The 16,384-nt window shown below is 41.0% G+C and overlaps 1 protein-coding gene across 1 annotated transcript; it reads left to right on the forward strand.

Annotated features, from left to right (window-relative positions):
• Nucleotides 1-13,818: 13,818 nt before the first annotated feature.
• Nucleotides 13,819-15,689, forward strand: LOC121434445 (bifunctional purine biosynthesis protein ATIC-like). Its single transcript, XM_041633399.1, has one exon. It carries the CDS (start codon nt 13,884-13,886, stop codon nt 15,669-15,671), a length of 1,788 nt encoding a protein of 595 aa, XP_041489333.1. The 5' UTR covers nt 13,819-13,883; the 3' UTR covers nt 15,672-15,689.
• The last annotated feature ends 695 nt before the right edge of the window (nt 15,690-16,384 follow it).

Here is a 16,384-nt window from a genome sequence, read left to right on the forward strand (position 1 = left end):
TTTCTCGCGAAGAATTAGAAATGGTTATCAAAAATCTCCCTTCGAAAAAAAAGCCCAGGACCAGATGGTTTCAATGCAGAATTCTACCAGAACTTCCAAGAAGAACTAACACCTATACTCCTTAATGTATTTCACAATATAGAATCAGAAGAGTCATTGCCAAATTCTTTTTATGAAGCTACAGTTACCCTGATACCAAAACCACAAAAAGACCCAACCAAGAAAGAGAATTACAGACCGATCTCACTCATGAACATCGACGCAAAAATTTTCAATAAAATACTGGCAAACCGAATCCAAGAACACATAAGAAAAATTATCCATTATGATCAAGTAGGCTTCATCCCAGAGATGCAGGGCTGGTTCAACATACGCAAATCTATCAATGTAATCCACCATATAAATAAACTGAAAGAAAAAAACCATATGATCATTTCACTAGATGCGGAAAAAGCATTCGACAAAATTCAACACCCCTTTATGATAAAGGTCTTGGAGAGAATAGGGATACAAGGGTCCTACCTAAATATAATAAAAGCTATTTACAGCAAGCCAACAGCTAACATTAAATTGAACGGAGAAAAACTCAAAGCCATCCCACTAAAATCAGGAACACGACAAGGATGTCCACTCTCGCCATACCTCTTCAATATAGTGCTTGAAATTCTAGCAATAGCAATAAGACAACATAAGGAGATCAAGGGGATTCGTATTGGAAAGGAAGAAGTTAAGCTTTCGTTATTTGCAGATGATATGATAGTGTACATAAGCGACCCCAAAAATTCTACCAAAGAACTCCTACAGCTGATAAACAGCTTTAGTAACGTGGCAGGATACAAGATCAACTCCAAAAAATCAGTTGCCTTCCTATACACCAAGGATAAGGAAGCAGAGAGGGAAATCAGAGAAGCATCACCTTTCACGATAGCCACAAATAGCATAAAATACCTTGGGGTAACCCTGACCAAGGAAGTGAAAGATCTACTTGACAAGAACTATAAGTCTTTGAAGAAAGAAATTGAAGAAGACACCAGAAAATGGAAAGACCTCCCTTGCTCTTGGATTGGGAGGACCAACATAGTAAAAATGGCAATTCTACCAAAAGCAATCTATAGATTCAATGCAATCCCCATCAAAATCCCATCAAAATTCTTCACAGATCTGGAGAAGACAATAATCAACTTTATATGGAAAAACAAAAAACCCAGGATAGCCAAAACAATCTTATACAATAAAGGATTGTCTGGAGGCATTACCATCCCTGACTTCAAACTCTATTACAGAGCTACAGTATTGAAAACAGCTTGGTATTGGCATAAAAACAGAGAAGTCGACCAATGGAATCGAATAGAAGACCCTGACATTAACCCACAAACCTATGAACACCTGATCTTCGATAAAGGAGCTAAAAGTATACAATGGAAAAAAGAGAGCATCTTCAACAAATGGTGCTGGCAAAACTGGATGTCAATCTGTAGAAGAATGAAAATAGATCCATATCTATCACCATGCACAAAACTCAAATCCAAATGGATTAAAGACCTCAATATCAGTCCGAACACACTGAACCTGATAGAAGAGAAAGTGGGAAGTACTCTACAGCACATGGGCACAGGAGACCACTTCCTATGTATAACCCCAGCAGCACAGACACTAAGGGCATCATTGAATAAATGGGACTTCCTGAGGCTGAGAAGCTTCTGTAAAGCAAAGGACACTGTCACTAAGACAAAAAGACAACCCACTGACTGGGAGAAGATCTTCACCAACCCTGCAACTGACAAAGGTTTGATCTCCAAAATATATAAAGAACTCAAGAAACTAGACCGTAAAAGGCTAATCAACCCAATTATAAAATGGGGCACTGATCTGAACAGAGAATTCTCAACAGAAGAACTTCAAATGGCCAAAAGACACTTAAGGTCATGCTCAACTTCCTTAGCGATCAGGGAAATGCAAATCAAGACAACTTTAAGATACCACCTTACACCTGTCAGAATGGCTAAAATCAAAAACACCAATGATAGCCTTTGCTGGAGAGGTTGTGGAGAAAGGGGTACACTCACCCATTGCTGGTGGGAATGCAAACTTGTGCAACCACTCTGGAAAGCAGTGTTTCGGTTTCTCAGGAAATTCGGGATCAACCTACCCCTGGATCCAGCAATACCACTCTTGGGAATATACCCAAGAGAGGCCCTATCATACAACAAAAGTATATGCTCAACTATGTTCATGGCAGCATTGTTTGTAATAGCCAGAACCTGGAAACAACCTAGATGCCCTTCAACGGAAGAATGGATGAAGAAAGTATGGAATATATACATATTAGAGTATTACTCAGCAGTAAAAAACAAGGACTTCTTGAATTTTGCATACAAATGGATGGAAATAGAAAACACTATCCTGAGTGAGGTAAGCCAGACCCAAAAAGAGGAACATGGGATGTACTCACTCATATTTGGTTTCTAGCCATAAATAAAGGACATTGAGCCTATAATTCATGTTCCTAGAGAAGCTAAATAAGGTGAATCCAAGGACAAACACATAGGCATCCTCAGGAATATTAACCTTCATCAGGCGATGAAAGGAGACAGAGACAGAGACCCACACGGGAGCACCGGACAGAAATCTCAAGGTCCAAATCAGGAGCAGAAGGAGACGGAGCACGAGCAAGGAACTCAGGACCACGAGGGGTGCACCCACACACTAAGACAATGGGGATGTTCTATTGGGATCTCACCAAGGCCAGCTGGCCTAGGTCTGAAAAAGCATGGGATAAATCCAGACTAGCTGAACATAGCGGACAATGAGGAATACTGAGAACTCAAGAACAATTGCAGTGGGTTTTTGATCCTACTGCACGTACTGGCTTTGTGGGAGCCTAGGCAGTTTGAATGCTCACCTTAGGAGACCTGGATAGAGGTGGGCAGTCCTTGGGCTTCCCACAGGTCAGGGAACCCTGATTGCTCTTCGAGCAGATGGGGGGAGGGGGACTTGATCGGGGGAGGGGGAGGGAAATGGGAAGCGGTTGTGGGGACGAGGCAGAAATTCTTAATAAATAAATAAATTAAAATAAAAAAAAAAAAAAAAAAAAAATATCAAAGTACCGTTGCAAAACAATGTCTTCTGAACATGACACACCAGTGGTACTCATAACTTCACTGCAAATGTGATTTGACTTGCACAAGCTTAAGCCCAGCAACATTCCATCATGGCTGTGGGAAGGGCTCACGAGGCCCTCCCCTTGTCGAGGTCTATTAGCAGTTAATGGCTGCTAGGGGAACAGATAATATTTTCTTTGGTGGTATAGCCACTGGTAAGTTGTCCGTGCTCTAGTACTGAATTCATGAAAGAAGAACTAATTAAACTTACACACACACACACATTCATACAAACTAACAAAAAAAAGACATGAAAGTAAGATTTATTTGGGGAAAAGGGAGTACTGGCAGGAGTTGGAAAGTGGATGAAAGAAGGTGAGAGAGATACAGAAGACTAGACTATACACATATAGGAAACTGTCAGGGAACAAAAAAAGAAAACAGAAAAGGAAAGTACCCACTCCACTATGGACAACCATCATTTGAATTAAAGATCATATAAAAATAAAATGATATACTGTTTTTAAACTTGTTCAATCTTAGAAGAATAATGTAGTTAAATGAATGAGTTATCAAGTCTACGGTGAGACTTAATAGAATGAGAAAATGGAATACGTGTGGAGAAAATCCCTAATATTTCAAAGGAAGCTAGCATCTTTGTCAACATGCATCCTTAGTAGAATGATAGGAAAAAGGTTTTAAACACTAGGTCTTGGGGTTAATCCATTGTAATAATCCAGGCTCTTGAAATGTTCTTCCTATCCTCATTTCACTCAAACATTATAAATAATGGATTTTTTTCAGTGTTGGAAATTGACTCTATGACCTTACACAAACTATGCAAACATTCTTCTGTTGATATACATCCCCCGTCTTCTTTATCCTTCAAGATGAAGTCTCTGTAGCATAAGCCAGCCTCTAACTTAACCATCTTCCTGCCTCAGCCTCCTCCAGAGTACTTAGCATTACAGGTCAGCATTATAGCCTGGCTATAAAGGATTCTTTCTAGTCTCCTCATTGATATGGATATAGAATGTGCTTCCTACTCTTTTCTTTTAGTCCATGCCAATCCTAGATTCCTTGCATTGCAACCTTTAGTTATTTAACTCCAAAGTTGCTATTACCTGAAACTGTACTAAGAATATTTTTTCCAAAGAAATTGTTTATTTCCCTCTTTGCAGAGTTCAATCGTTAGCGATTTCTACCAAAGTCATACTTGTATTCACATTCCTTTCTAAAGGACAGAAAATACCATTGTTACATACACAACCATCAGTGCATCACATTAAAACTTTGAGGCATTTTGTGTTATAGTTATTGGTAACATGACTTTAAGAAAATATTATAGCACCAATAAATAAATGAGACCTTCTGAAACTGAGAAGCTGCTGTAAATCAATGGATACAGTCAATAAGACAAAAGGGCAGCCTCCTGAATGGGAAAAGCTCCTCACCAACCCCACATCAGACAAAGGACTGATCTCCAAAATATATAAAGAACTCAAGCAATTAGACACCAAAATATAAAAAAAAATCCAATTTTAAAAGTGGGTACAAATCTAAACAGATTTCTCAACAGAATAATCTCAAATGGCTGAAAGACATTTAAGGAAATGCTCAACATCCTTCGCCATCAGGGGAAAGCAAACCAAAATGACTCTGAGATACCATCTCACACCTGTCAGAATGGCTAATATCAAAAACACCAATGATAGCTTATACTAGAGAGTATGTGCAATAAGGAGAACACTCCTCCATTGCTGGTGGGAATGTAAACATGTTCATCCACTCTGGAAATCAGTATGACAGGTTCTCAGAAAACTGGGAATCAACCTACAGCAAGACCCAGCATTACCACTCTTGGGCATATACCCAAAGGACGCTCAATCATACTACAAAGACATTTGTTCAGCTATGTTCATAGCATCGTTATTTGTTATAGCAAGAACCTGGAAACAATCTAGATGCTCCTCAACCAAGAATGGGTAAAGACAATGTGGCACATTAGAGTACTACTCAGCAGGGAAAAAAAATGACATCTTGAAATTTGCATGCAAATGAATGGAACTAGAATAAACCCATCCTAAGTGAGGTAACCCAAACTCAGAAAGATAATTATGGTATATACTCACTCATAAATGAATATTAGCTGTAAAGCAAAGGAAAGGAGCCTATAGTCCACCACCCCAAAGTAGCTAAGTAACAAGGACAACCCTAAGAGAGACATACATAGATATCCCTGGGAAGGGGAAATCAATAAGATCTCCTGAGAAAATTGGAAGTTTGGGGGTGGGTGGAGAAGAAAAGGCAGGAGGGGAGGAGAGGATGGATGGGAACTTGAGGGAATGGGATGGTCGAGTTGGGGGAAGGACAGAAACAGAGAGCAAAGAAAGAGATATCTTGATTGAGGGAGCCATTATGAGGCTAGCAAGAAACCTAGCACTAGAGAAGTTCCCAGGAATCCACAAGGATGTCCCCAGCTAAGACCCTAAGCAATAATGGAGAGGGTGTTTGAACTGACCTTGCCCTGTAGTCAGATTGATGACTATCTTAAATGTCATCATAGAACCTTCATCCAGCAACTGATGGAAGCAGATGCAGAGATTCACAGCAGAGAACTGAGCTGAGCTCCCAAAGTCCAGTCGAAGAGTGGGAGGAGTGAAAATACAAGCAAACAGGTCAAGACTGTGATGGGGATACCTACTGAAACAGCTTACTTGAGCTAATGGGAGCCCACCAACTCCAGCCTGATGGTGAGGGAACCAGCATAGAACCAAACTAGGCCCTCTGAATATAGGTGAACAGTTTTATGGCTGGGGCAGACTGTGAGACCTCTGGCAATGAAACCAGGATTTATCCCTACTGCTTGTTCTGGCCTTTAGAATCCATTCTCTTTGGAGGGACATCTTCTTCATCCTAGATTTAGTCAGGAGGACATTAGTCCTGCCTCAAAGCAATGTGCTAGACTTTGTTGACTCCCCATGGGAAGCCTTACCCTCTCTGAGGAGTGGGTGAGGGGTGGGGTGGGAGAAGGGGAATGTAGAGAGAACGGGAGGAGGAGAGGGAGTGGGAACTGGATTTCGCATGTAAAATGAGAAAAAAATAGTTTTTTAAAAAAATAATTAAAAATTAAGAAAGAAAGAAAATATTATAGCAATATGTGTACGAGAGAAAAATAAATAAAAAACAATATGAACACTGAGTTTACATGTATAGTTTACTTTTTCTAAGTCCTTTGACTGTTCATTCTCTCAAGTTATGATACAATTTCAATGCAAAATAACTCCTGAAATTGGCAGTATCCCCATGTAATTTCATGAGAGGCCGTTAGTTTACTTGAAGAGAGACCTGAATTTTAAATTATGTTTTTATTGAATGCTCCTGTAGGATACAGTTCCTTGTGTTACAAGGCTTAGTGTATTTTAGTCTTTAAATAATAATTTTAGCTGTGCAAATTAAAGTGTAAAGATTGTTAGAAGTTAATTTAAAATATCATAATTTTGGAAACTCTGAGAATACCTGGAAATACTGATTTAATGTCCCTGAATTGCAGAAATAACATGCCAGGAACTGAAAACACTAAGAAACTTGTTCGTGTTTTCACTGTGTGTTTTAATTCTAAATAATATAGCTGTTTTCAGATAAACATATTTTGTGTTTTTAAGAAGATATAAATACCCCACTTCTTTACACAAAAATAGCATACTTCATAAAATTGTTATGAATACTCATAGAAATATTTGTACAAATATGTAGTGTCTTCTATCTGCATTATTTTCTAGAAATAGATGAACAAATAGCATGGCAGTCATGATCACATTATTATCCTAGTTAACACTATTTCTACAAAGACCAGAGAACGTGGAAACTATCCCTGGTCTTCTAACCCCCAGAGCTCAGTAGAAGAATTCCAGATAGATCCTGAAATAAAATTAAACTTGATAGTTGCATCTTACTTGCTTGGTTCTCTATCAACCACTGCCAGTAGCCGTCATGACCAAACACTTGAGGATTTAAAAAGCAAGTCCCTGTTACTTTGGGATGAAAGTTTCAATGACTTAGAGTTTCAGCAAAGGAGTTGCAGCATGCAGGTAGACCAAAGAGTAGAAATCACAACTGCCGAAGACACCTAGCATAACCACTGAAGGGGCAAAAATGGGGTGTCTCTGTCTTGGGATGACTCCTTTCACACGACAAGAGCACTAGCAATGACAAGATATGCCCTCTGTGTGCCAAGAAGGGGTTTTGCTCAAGAAAGCACTTTGTTTCAAAGAAATCTTGTAGGGATAAGCCCAGCACCTTAGGGGGCGTGTTCGCCTCTGGCGAATGTTTACTTATAAATCGAGTGAGCCAAGCCGGAGCGCTCCGCATCCCTGTACTCCGCGGGAACCGGTGGTTCTGTAAATCTATTTCCCCATTAAAGCTGTATATATTATTACAATCTGTCTGAATTCATTTACGCCGCTACAAAATCTCACACACACACACCCGCCACTGCCTCTTTCTCTTTAAATACCAAAAACAAAGCCAGTATGGGGATAGGTGGGGACAAAATGAAAAAGATCAGGAGACTTGGAGGAGACCTGGGGTAGCATTACATTCTCCTGTGTGTGTGTATGTGTGTGTGTGTCTGTGTGTGTGAGAGAGGGGGGATTGAGAGAAAGAGAGAGAGATGGAGGGAGAGAGAGAGAGAGAGAGAGAGAGAGGAGAGAGGTCTGTGTGTAAGAGAAAGGTGTGTGTGAGGACAAAGAGAGAGAGAGAGGTGTGAGAGAGAGATTAAATATTTATTTAAATGGAAGAAACCTCCTCTTTTTCCTATTTCCAGAAAAAATAAGTATGAGCACACACCCAATAAATACACCTTCCCCAGCCCTCTACTAATTCCTAGTGTCCCTTAGGCTCAATTAAAGTTCATTTGTGTTACCTCTAATGTGAAAATGAACTCTAACCATAGAAACTTCAAGAAATCTACTCATCCTAAGTATTTTTGCTCAATTTTTCTATTCCAGAGAAGACCTAGACTCACCTTCTGAGGACCCCAAATATTTTTATAATTACTCTTCTGTTCCCAATGTGTTCTATAAGGCTCCTTTAAAATCTTAAACACCCAAGAGGTCAAAGTACCCAGTGAACCAAGAGTTCTCAACATTGTTCAAGATGCTCCTTTATCAAAGGGGGAATTTAAGTATTTCCATAATTCCAGTTGGCTTGTTTTTTATAGACAACAGATGAATAAATAAATGAGCAAATGAATAATTAAAAGACCTTTGATTTTTTTTTTCTCTATGTCTCTACCCAGGCACCAGTCAAGAACTTCCTTTCTTCCTTACACCTGGCTGTCATACAAAGGAAACTACAAAGAGACTTCCAGGGTCCCATAGATAGTTCCACAACTGCCATGCCTGATGACCTTAGTCAACTCTAACAAAGTAGATAGATCTTTGCTCAAGTTCCATACGTGGCAGGTAGGATTACCTCTTTAGAAGGCATAATGATGGAAACAGGAGTTAGGAACTGGTCTGGCAGACTTAGGCAAGGGACCCAGAGAGCAACCATGGCATATACGTTTTCAGTTCAGCAATAAGAAAAAACAAAAGGGAGCCCCAGTTCCTCTTTTTTCTCTTTTTTTAATTATTTTGATTATATTTCCCTTTTATTGAAAATAGATTCTTTTCTCATACAATATATCCTCATTATAGTTCCCCCTCCCTCTACTCTTCTGAATTCCTCTACACCTCCCCTCCCATTCAAATCCACTCTCTTTCTGTCTTTTATTAGAAAATAAAGACTTCTAAGAGATAACAATAAAGCAAAACAAAATAAAATAGATAAGATAAAACAAAAACTATCACATCAAAATTGAGCAAGGCAACACAACAGAAAGAAAAGAGCCCAAAGGAATGCACAAGAATAAGAGACCCACTTATTCACGTACTCAGGAGCCTCATAAAAATACTAAACTGAAAGCTATAACACATGTGAAGATGACCTGGTGCAGACCCATGTAGGCCTTGGGATTGCTGTGTCAGTATCTGTGAGTTCCCATGAGTCTTGGTCAATTGATTTAGAGAGTCTTGTTCTCGTTATGGCCTCCATTGCCTCTGGCTCTTTCTCTCTCTCTCTCTCTCTCTCTCTCTCTCTCTCTCTCTCTCTCTCTCTCTGTGTCCTCTTTCTTAGAGTCCCCTGAGCTCTGAGGAGAGAGATTTAATAGAAACCTTTTTATTTTTCTTTTTTCTTTTCTATCTTTTGTTTATTTTTTGTTTCTTTCTTTTTTTTTTTTTTTTTTTTTTTTTGAGACAGGGTTTCTCTGAGCATCACTGGTTGTCCTGGAACTCACACTGTAGACCAGGCTGGCCTAGAACTCATAGAGATCCACCTGCCTCTGCCTCCCTGAGTGCTAGGTTTAAAGGTATGTATCACCATTACCTGGCTGAGACCCCTTTCTTTAGCCTACATTCATTACATTCTTTAGACAACAATTTTTATTTCCTGGCAGTATGCGGAAGGTTAAGCTACCATTGGAGCTATTGATCAGGAACCGTTTAACACCTACAGTCTTCTACATTCAAAAAATATATATTTTGAAGCAAACTTACTTAATAACCACCCAGAAGTGGAAAATGAAAAGGACTTGTCTAGATTTTCTTTTCAGAGAGCAATCTTTATTTTCTGAAAGGCACAGATTCACCACAAAAAAAAAAAAAAAAAAAAAAAAACATGGGATAAATAAAATGGATTCATGGTGTCTCTCTTGTTCTTTTCTAATAATCCTCTAATTAACCACAACATCTCTCGCTTTGCTTTGCTAACTCTTACCACATACACATCCAAGTACCATTCCACCTTTATTATCAAGGCTAAATAGGTTGAAGGGATGGCTCAGTCAGTAGAAAACTTGCCTGGCAAGTATAAGTATCTGCGTTGCATCTCCAGACACCACATAAAAATGCCAAGAATGGTGTCACACTTGTAATTTCAGGACTGGCAAGGCAAAGGCATGTGGATTCCTTGACTTAGATTTCCTACCAGTCTAGACTAAATTGGCGAGCTTTAATTCAATCACAGACCAAGTCTTAAAGTATATAAATAGTGTATCTAAAGATGGCACCTGAGGTTTTCTCTGGCCTCCATGGGCACACTACACACACACACACACACACACACACACACACAATTTCAAAAAGTAAAAATAAAACACAGCAGTGTGATTCTTAAGAAGAAACTTGTTGATGAGCATAGAAGCCTTGGAAGTAGCAAAAATTTGAGAGACAGCTAGCACAAAAAAAATTCTAGAAAGCAGTTTAACCACTCAGAAAAACACAAGTTCAAATCTCAGCTCTTCTGGATACTGCCTGTTTGATAAAAATGTCATAAATAAATTAAACTTCCTTTTTCTCACCTGTAAAATAGGGAAATAAATAACAATTAGACATTTAGGAGTAGTTATTACAAGCATTTAAAGATTTTAGAAATATGGTCTAATTTAGATATTGGCATTATTGTTGCATTCTTAATTAAATACTATTTTAAAGTAGGAACAAGGGAGGTTATAAATACTGAGCATTCACCTGCCAATCTTAGAGATAGCAAAAGGGAAGAAGGAAACACTAAAGGACTGGCATGAGGGAGGGGTGAATGGGATGATACAAGAAGCAAACTTCTACAAAAGCTCAGTGTTTGGGCATTTTGCCCAAATCCTGGGCTTACAGGGAACAGCCAACATAGCCAAGTGCGATTCTAGCAACATCCATCAGCTCTAAACCTGTGACCGCTAATGTTACCTGGCTCTCTCCCATCAATTTCACTGCTTCCTTTTAAATACCTTTCCTATTAGGGATGGGAACAGCTCTTCTCCCCAAATAATATCCCATGGCTCTCCAGTCCATTCTCATCACCTTAACCCACAACTTTTTTATTGATGCTATATATCTCTAATATAAAGTTACTATAAAATAATAAGTTCAGCAGGATATGCTGGAAAAGTGAGCTGAAATAAAGAGACTTAACAGATACCTAGAAATTAGAAGAAATATCTTAAGTGAAAGAGAGAGAGAGAAAGAGAGAGAGAGGGAGGGGGGGGAATGAGGGAGGGAGGGAGGGAGGGAGGGAGGGAGGGACGGAGGGAGGGAGGGAGGGAGGGAGGGAGGGAGGGAGGGAAAAAGAGAGAGAGAGAGAGAGAGAGAGAGAGAGAGAGAGAGAGAGAGAGGGGAGTACCTGTAAGGTTTAGGTTTATAATGCTTACTGTGTTAATTCTGGTTGGAGATGCTCTGGGGTTGTGTGGACAGTCTCAGTTCCAAATTCCCGAATGAGCATCATCTTGGCAATATCGGCAGAGATTCTCTATTCTATGAGCACTTGGACAAAGGTATCAAAAACTCTGAAATGCTATGAAAGACTTCAATATGTATTTTCAACTGGTGTTAAGATGCTGTCTTTGTCCTCACCTGTCATTTCTCTAGCTGTCTTCTGATTCATCTATCCTGCCAGAACATTTTTTTCTTTTTTTTTTATTGATTTTATTGAGCTATAACCTTCTCCCATGGTCCCCATGCTCCCAATTTACTCAGAAGATCTTGTCTTTTTCTACTTCCCATGTAGATTAGATCCATGTATATCTCTCTTAGGGTCCTCATTGTTATCTATGTTCTCTGGGATTGTGATTTGCATGCTGGTTTTCTTTGCTTTATGTCTAAAAATCACTTATGAGTGAGTGCGTATATTTGTCTTTCTGGGTCTGTTACCCACAACTTCTATTCCCAGCCTAATTCCTGAATAGGAAATGGTATAAGACAATGAGAAATGACCAAAGTGGTTTTTCATGGCCTTTTCCCCTATAATGTGTGTTAGAAGAGAAGAAAACTGTTGTAGGAGACTGCTAGTTTAGTTCCCAGCTGCTCAGTCCCGAAGTAACCACACAGAAACCATATTATTTGTAATACTGTTTGGCCAATAGCTTAAGCATATTTCTGGCTAACTCATATCTTAAAATAACCCATCTCCATTAATCTGTGTATCACTATGAGGCTGTGACTTACCAGGTAAAGTTCCAGCATCTGTCTCCGGCAGGGCTACATGGCTTCTCACTGACTCTGCCATCTTTTTCCCAGCATTCAGTTTAGTTTTCCCCACTTAGCTCTATTCTGCTAAGCCACTGGCCAAAACGGCTTCTTTATTCATTAACCAATAAAAGCAACACATATACAGAAGGACTTCCAACACCAAAAGAATACTGAAGAATATAAAAGGTTGCACAGAGCTGAACACATCAAACAAGTCAGAAGTATCTGAAAGGTGCTGTGGCCTACTTGGAAACTGGAGTTACGTGCTGTGTTATTGCTACAGGAATAAAGCCAGGAACAACAGTTGTTTTGAAATAAATTTTCACATGCAAAATCATATTTACACACCCAGAGGGAAAAAATAACATTCTAAGTGTATAGACAAAGAAGCCTTGTGGATCCCTCCTTTTTTTGTTAGTGACACAGTTTTTCTTTATTCTGGAGTCTCTCGGAATGACACTGGAAGAAATCTCCAGGTTAGCTTTAACTAGCATCCTCTGTTTCTCTGCCAAGCTCCTTTCTTTAAGTTTGCATGCCTTGGAAAAAAGTTGCATGTTACGTATGATTCCAGCAAAACTGAAAGGTCAGGAAGCTGTTTTATTCTTGGGCGCTTTTATTCACTCCCAGTGGCTTCCTTAGTATCCCTACCGAGAATTTTAGTGTTCTCTCTATTAAAACTCAATCTGCTGCTTTAGAGGTTAATGATTAACTTTAATATGTCTGCGCCTTTAATTGTCATCAAGATTCTGGAATTAAATCAAATGTAATGGAAAGAATAGAATTAAGACAACTGGGCCCTAGTCCCAGCGCTACAAATAAAGCGTCCGACCTTGGGAAAGCTTTTGACTTCTCAGGAACTCCATCTATAAAAAGAAGAAGGTTGGAAGATATGCTCTTCTAGTAGCTGTGGCTCTGTAACTCCTAGAAACAAGGAGCCCTCAAAATTTAAAGTTGACTGGTGGCTGGTAGTCATTTTCTTGTTACTTAATTTGGTGTTAACAGAGAAAAACTCGGCACACTGATTTCCTTTAGTGTACAGTTGGCTTTTGGGAAAGTATTAGGAGCCCTTCTCTAACAGTGAGCAGTGAGGCTCAAAAAAGCCAGCTGTGGGGAAAGGGGACAAGGCCAAGAGAATGATGATAAGATGAACGAACTATCACTCTGCCATCTCCTCTTCAGGGAAGAAAGCCACAGTATGAAGGGAAGATGGCAATATACAAAGTTTTGGAGTCCAGTCTTAATAAAGAAATCTACAAAATATACACCTAAGGGTAAGGGAACATTGCAAAAGAGGGGGCAGAAAGATTGTAAGAGCCAGAGGATCAGAGACTGCTGCGAGATTGTGTCTCCTGGTAACATCAGAAGCTATAACCCATAAAGTCCCACCAACATGACCTCCCAAATGTGAGCTGAACAAGGAGGACACCAAAAAACATAGCAAACTGGATCAGGAAAAAACCCACAAAGCTTCAGTCCTACGCAAAGAACTGTCAGCAACCGAGTAAAGCAGTGAGAGGGAAGGAATGGACCTTCCCAGGGCAGAGAACACCAAATACTTGTTCAGTGCCAAATGGTCAGTCCTGAAAACTTAACATACGACTGGCTCAGTAGGGACTCAATCGGTAATATTAAGAATGTGTCCGTAGGAACCCGCTGGGTCCTGCCTGCTTGCATCTGCACGTGGCCTGTCCGTCTTCTTACTCCGCGACCCAGCGCAGCAGCCATGGCTCCAGGCCAGCTCGCTCTGTTCAGTGTGTCTGACAAAACTGGCCTAGTGGAATTTGCCCGAAACCTCGCATCTCTGGGTTTGAGTCTAGTCGCTTCCGGAGGCACGGCACAAGCGCTCAGGGATGCTGGCCTGGCAGTCAGAGATGTGTCAGAGCTAACAGGTTTGCCTGAAATGTTAGGGGGGGGGGGGGGGCGTGTGAAAACCTTGCATCCTGCTGTCCATGCTGGAATCTTGGCACGAAATATTCCAGAAGATAGTGCTGACATGGCCAGACTTGATTTCAACCTTATAAGGGTCGTTGCTTGTAACCTGTACCCCTTCGTGAAGACGGTGGCTTCTCCGGATGTAACTGTTGAGGCAGCTGTTGAGCAAATTGATATTGGCGGAGTGACCCTACTGAGAGCTGCAGCCAAAAACCATGCTCGAGTGACAGTCGTATGTGAACCAGAGGACTACGTGTCAGTGGCTGCAGAGATGCAGGGCTCTAATAGTAAGGACACCTCCCTGGAGACCAGGCGCCACTTGGCCTTGAAGGCATTCACTCATACTGCACAATATGATGAAGCAATTTCAGATTACTTCAGAAAGCAGTACAGTAAAGGAATTTCCCAGATGCCCTTGCGGTATGGGATGAACCCCCATCAGACTCCTGCCCAGCTGTATACACTGAAACCCAAGCTTCCCATCACAGTCCTCAACGGAGCCCCTGGATTCATAAACTTGTGTGATGCTTTGAATGCCTGGCATCTGGTGAAGGAACTCAGGGAAGCAGTGGGCATCCCGGCTGCGGCTTCCTTCAAGCATGTCAGCCCAGCAGGCGCTGCTGTTGGGACTCCACTTAGTGAGGATGAAGCCAGAGTCTGCATGGTCCATGACATCTATCCAACTCTCTCGCCTATGGCCGCAGCATATGCAAGAGCAAGAGGAGCTGATAGAATGTCTTCATTTGGTGATTTTATTGCATTGTCTGATGTCTGTGATGTCCCTACTGCAAAAATTATCTCCAGAGAAGTTTCGGATGGTATCGTTGCCCCAGGATATGAAGAGGAAGCCTTGAAAGTACTTTCTAAAAAGAAAAATGGGAACTGCTGTGTTCTTCAGATGGACCAGTCCTACAAACCGGATGAAAATGAAGTGCGAACACTCTTTGGTCTTCGTTTAAGCCAGAAGAGAAATAATGGTGTCATTGACAAGTCATTATTTAGCAATATTGTCACCAAGAATAAAGATCTGCCGGAGTCTGCCCTCAGAGACCTCATTGTAGCCACTGTCGCTGTCAAGTACACTCAGTCCAACTCCGTGTGTTATGCCAAGGATGGACAGGTTATCAGCATCGGAGCAGGCCAGCAGTCTCGGATACACTGCACACGCCTTGCGGGTGATAAGGCAAACTCATGGTGGCTCCGACACCATCCACGAGTGCTTTCCATGAAGTTTAAAACTGAGGTGAAGAGAGCGGAAATCTCTAATGCCATTGATCAGTATGTGACAGGCACCATTGGTGAGGGAGAAGACCTGCTGAAGTGGAAGGCGCTGTTCGAGGAAGTCCCCGAGTTTCTCACTGAGGCAGAGAAAAAGGAATGGGTCGACAAACTGAGAGATGTTTCTGTCAGCTCCGATGCCTTCTTTCCTTTCAGGGATAATGTAGACCGAGCTAAAAGGAGTGGTGTGGCCTACATTATTGCGCCATCTGGATCTGCTGCAGACAAGGTTGTGATCGAGGCATGCGATGAACTGGGGATCGTCTTGGCTCACACGGATCTCCGGCTCTTCCACCACTGATCTTAGTTTCTGTCATTTACTAGTTTGCTGGTGTGCAGTAAATAAGTGTGGGGTTTTAAAAGTCCCTCTTGTAAACAGTGGGTCATTTGCATCTTAATAATTGGATCTATGGTTTTAGGTTTGTTGGGTCTTATCTGAAAGGTATAGACTTCTAGCCCAAGTCACCACATACAGAGGTTTGTGTGTACAGAACCTAAAAGCATCCCTCCTTGGAGCTCAGCTTTTGATATGGTCTTTTATAAGCCGAGAAGCCAAGCTGCCTTATGATGACACATCCCCGCTGGGAATTGCTCTCCGCGGGGCTCTTCATCATGCCCCTGAGAAGCTTGACTGTTTGCCGCCTTGACAAACAGCCAGTTATCCCCAGGGAACTGATCCTTAGAGGATCTGGACAATGCTGATGCTGCTCTTAGGTGAAGTGTTGCCCTTATTTTGGCACCCGTGATCTTCTCTCCAGGTCTGTTTAAAACCTGTATTAACGATTTAGTAACTTGTGTTACCTACAAATGGACCCAATGTTCTTAGAGTTTTTACTCACAGTGATTATGTTTGGGGTGAGAGGCAGGTGACAATGCCTCCCTGTGCCTAGCAGGTCATAACTGGATCTGTGGTCTTGACTGTTCACCTGGAAGATGCCTATGGTCAGCTGTATCCTTCAGTCAGGGAGCCTCAGTCCTGCCTTCTTTCCACTCCTTTCCTAAATAAAAAATGCA

This window comes from Microtus oregoni, unplaced genomic scaffold (genome assembly GCF_018167655.1).
Source record: "Microtus oregoni isolate MIOR12 unplaced genomic scaffold, Mior012 000043F_ref0000047, whole genome shotgun sequence".
Taxonomy (NCBI): Eukaryota; Metazoa; Chordata; class Mammalia; order Rodentia; family Cricetidae; genus Microtus; species Microtus oregoni.

Excerpts from the sequence above, each read along its gene's own strand:
- LOC121434445 (XM_041633399.1), top strand. The coding sequence starts at position 13,884 with ATGGCTCCAGGCCAGCTCGCTCTGTTCAGTGTGTCTGACAAAACTGGC.